Here is a 2098-nt window from a genome sequence, read left to right as displayed (position 1 = left end):
TAGGACAGGTGCTGATGATAGTAGTATTAACAAGACAGACTGTGTCAAACTCAGCAAACACACTGTGTAGAACTATCAATAACTATATAGTGTGCAAAGGCTTCAACTTATTTAACACCTATCAACAGTTCTTTATAACCAGTAATGTTGTTTTTAACTTGCCAAAAGGTGAACTTTACTTAGTGTGGCTGTACTGGTAATTTAATTATTATTTGAAGCCCTCATTGATCTGGGGACTGATAAAACCCTTTTAAAAAACAGCACTCCAGACTTCGGGTTACTTATAAAAGCCTCCAGGACCTTTTCTACAACTTTTAAGACTAAATAAAATATTTTGTGCAGCTGAGTAGACAGTTTTAATTCAAAGGTTTGTTTGTGTCAAAGACTTCAAAGAAGTGTGATTTTTGCTGTTTCAGCAACCTCAAACCCTTAAAAGCTGAAGTCAGATTTTTATCAGTCATTTAGTAACAGTAAAGCTTGGATCTGAAGATGACTTCAAAAGTAGTAAATAACAATGCCAGGGATATCAAGAGAAAGTTGGATGTGATTTCTAAGAAATGCCAGGAATTGAAAGGTTTGGGAGTGGCTGTTGCTGTCGCATATTCTACCACAAAGACCAATGGTCTCTATGTTTTTGGAGATGAAAGAATTTCCAAAGTGGTGCAGAAGTACAAGGATGAGATACTCTTAGATCCAGATTGGCAAAAGGAGGAGATGGAGAGCTCTAGTAAAGTTTTGTTACCCCCTTTGCCAGATTCATTATATAGCCTAAATGGAATTACAATGAAAGCTTTAATTCGGGGCATAATGAAAGATCTCAAACTTTCATGGAATTCTGACAAGCCAGAATGGTGGCCAGATACTGTGCCATTTGTCAATGTGACACAGCCTGCTCCAGAGTTTGAAGGTTAGTTACCACAATGAAAAAAGTTTTTGATGTGTATCAACATAGGGAATTGGAGCATTGCTCTACGAGAAATAATCACAGCATGCTATACTCATCATGGACTGGATGTTCGTACATACATTCAGCCAGATGCAGAGGATACACGTGAACGTGTTCCTGTTCCTCGTGATCTCCAAATTGAAGATGATGGATCTAGAGGTCCTCAAATAGAAGACGATGAATTTAGAGATCCCCAAGATGAAGATGATGAATCTGGAGGTCAACAAATTGGTAATAATAAAACCAGACAGAGAAAAAGACCGGATTTCACACCTTTGGCTGTTAGAAAACCTAAAAGGCAAAGACACCAACCACAAAGATTGGAGTAAAAGTAAAATACTTACTTTGTAGTCTAACCTCTTTATTTCAAATAGCTGCATATGCATCTTTAAATTAATTATAATTCTAGTATATAACATAAAAGCTGCGGTACATTATGCGCTAGCAATAGACAAAGGGCTTGCACCGTAGCAATACATGTCAAGATCACTCACAACGAGATTCCTTTAAGGACTAGCTCCATCTTACCAAGTACAAAGCAAATCTGTCAGTAGCTAGGCATGTTATATCATGTATTCACAACAGGTTCTACTATGGAGGGATATTACTAATCACTGGACTGGACTGACATATTTTGGTTGTTACACATTCTGAGGTCATATTTGTTCTGTCTTTGCAAATCAAAGGCCTTCAGGGAGCCTTCTGCCCATTGCAAATCTTGGCAGAGAACTGCAGTATGAGAAAACTGCCATCTACATACACTCTTAGCTGTATGAATAGTTGATGATTAAACTTTAGGAGAGATTAGGTATAGCACAGCTTTAATACATAGTAAAACAGAACTGTAAGTTGTTCTTGGCATCGCAGCACTGCAATGGCTGTGCACTAAGGCATTTGAGTCTTGTGTAAGTACAAACAGCAATCAGAGGACTGCCTTGTGGAAAGAGGCAGTCCTCTGATTGCTGTTTAAAATTTAATATCAATTCAGTGGAAAGGCTTTTTGGCGATCTGAAGACATTTTTGAGCTTGCCTATGCCTAACCAATACTGCCTAGATGTCAGAAACTAAATATTAAGGGTTTTGGGTGATATTTTGGGGCAAGAAATCCCTAGCCTCCATGATCCCTATAGTACTACTGTACTATATGAGTAC

General features: G+C 38.0%; 1 protein-coding gene across 1 annotated transcript; it reads left to right on the top strand.

The window, feature by feature from the left end:
• The first annotated feature begins 442 nt into the window (after positions 1-442).
• LOC136244612 (nuclear respiratory factor 1-like) lies at positions 443-1832 on the top strand. Its single transcript, XM_066036169.1, has 2 exons — positions 443-907; positions 953-1832. The coding sequence occupies exons 1-2, from the start codon at positions 490-492 to the stop codon at positions 1273-1275; spliced, it is 741 nt and encodes a 246-aa protein (XP_065892241.1). The 5' UTR covers positions 443-489; the 3' UTR covers positions 1276-1832.
• Positions 1833-2098: the final 266 nt, after the last annotated feature.

This window comes from Dysidea avara, chromosome 14, assembly GCF_963678975.1.
Source record: "Dysidea avara chromosome 14, odDysAvar1.4, whole genome shotgun sequence".
Lineage (NCBI taxonomy): Eukaryota > Metazoa > Porifera > Demospongiae > Dictyoceratida > Dysideidae > Dysidea > Dysidea avara.
Note: the sequence above shows the minus strand (reverse complement) of the source record. Positions and strands in the feature narration are given on the sequence as shown.

Bases quoted from the DNA above. Each gene is read 5' to 3' on its own strand.
- LOC136244612 (XM_066036169.1), top strand. From the start codon at position 490: ATGACTTCAAAAGTAGTAAATAACAATGCCAGGGATATCAAGAGAAAG. The intron at 908-952 runs GTTAGTTACCAC...GTATCAACATAG, and splicing joins GCCTGCTCCAGAGTTTGAAG to GGAATTGGAGCATTGCTCTA.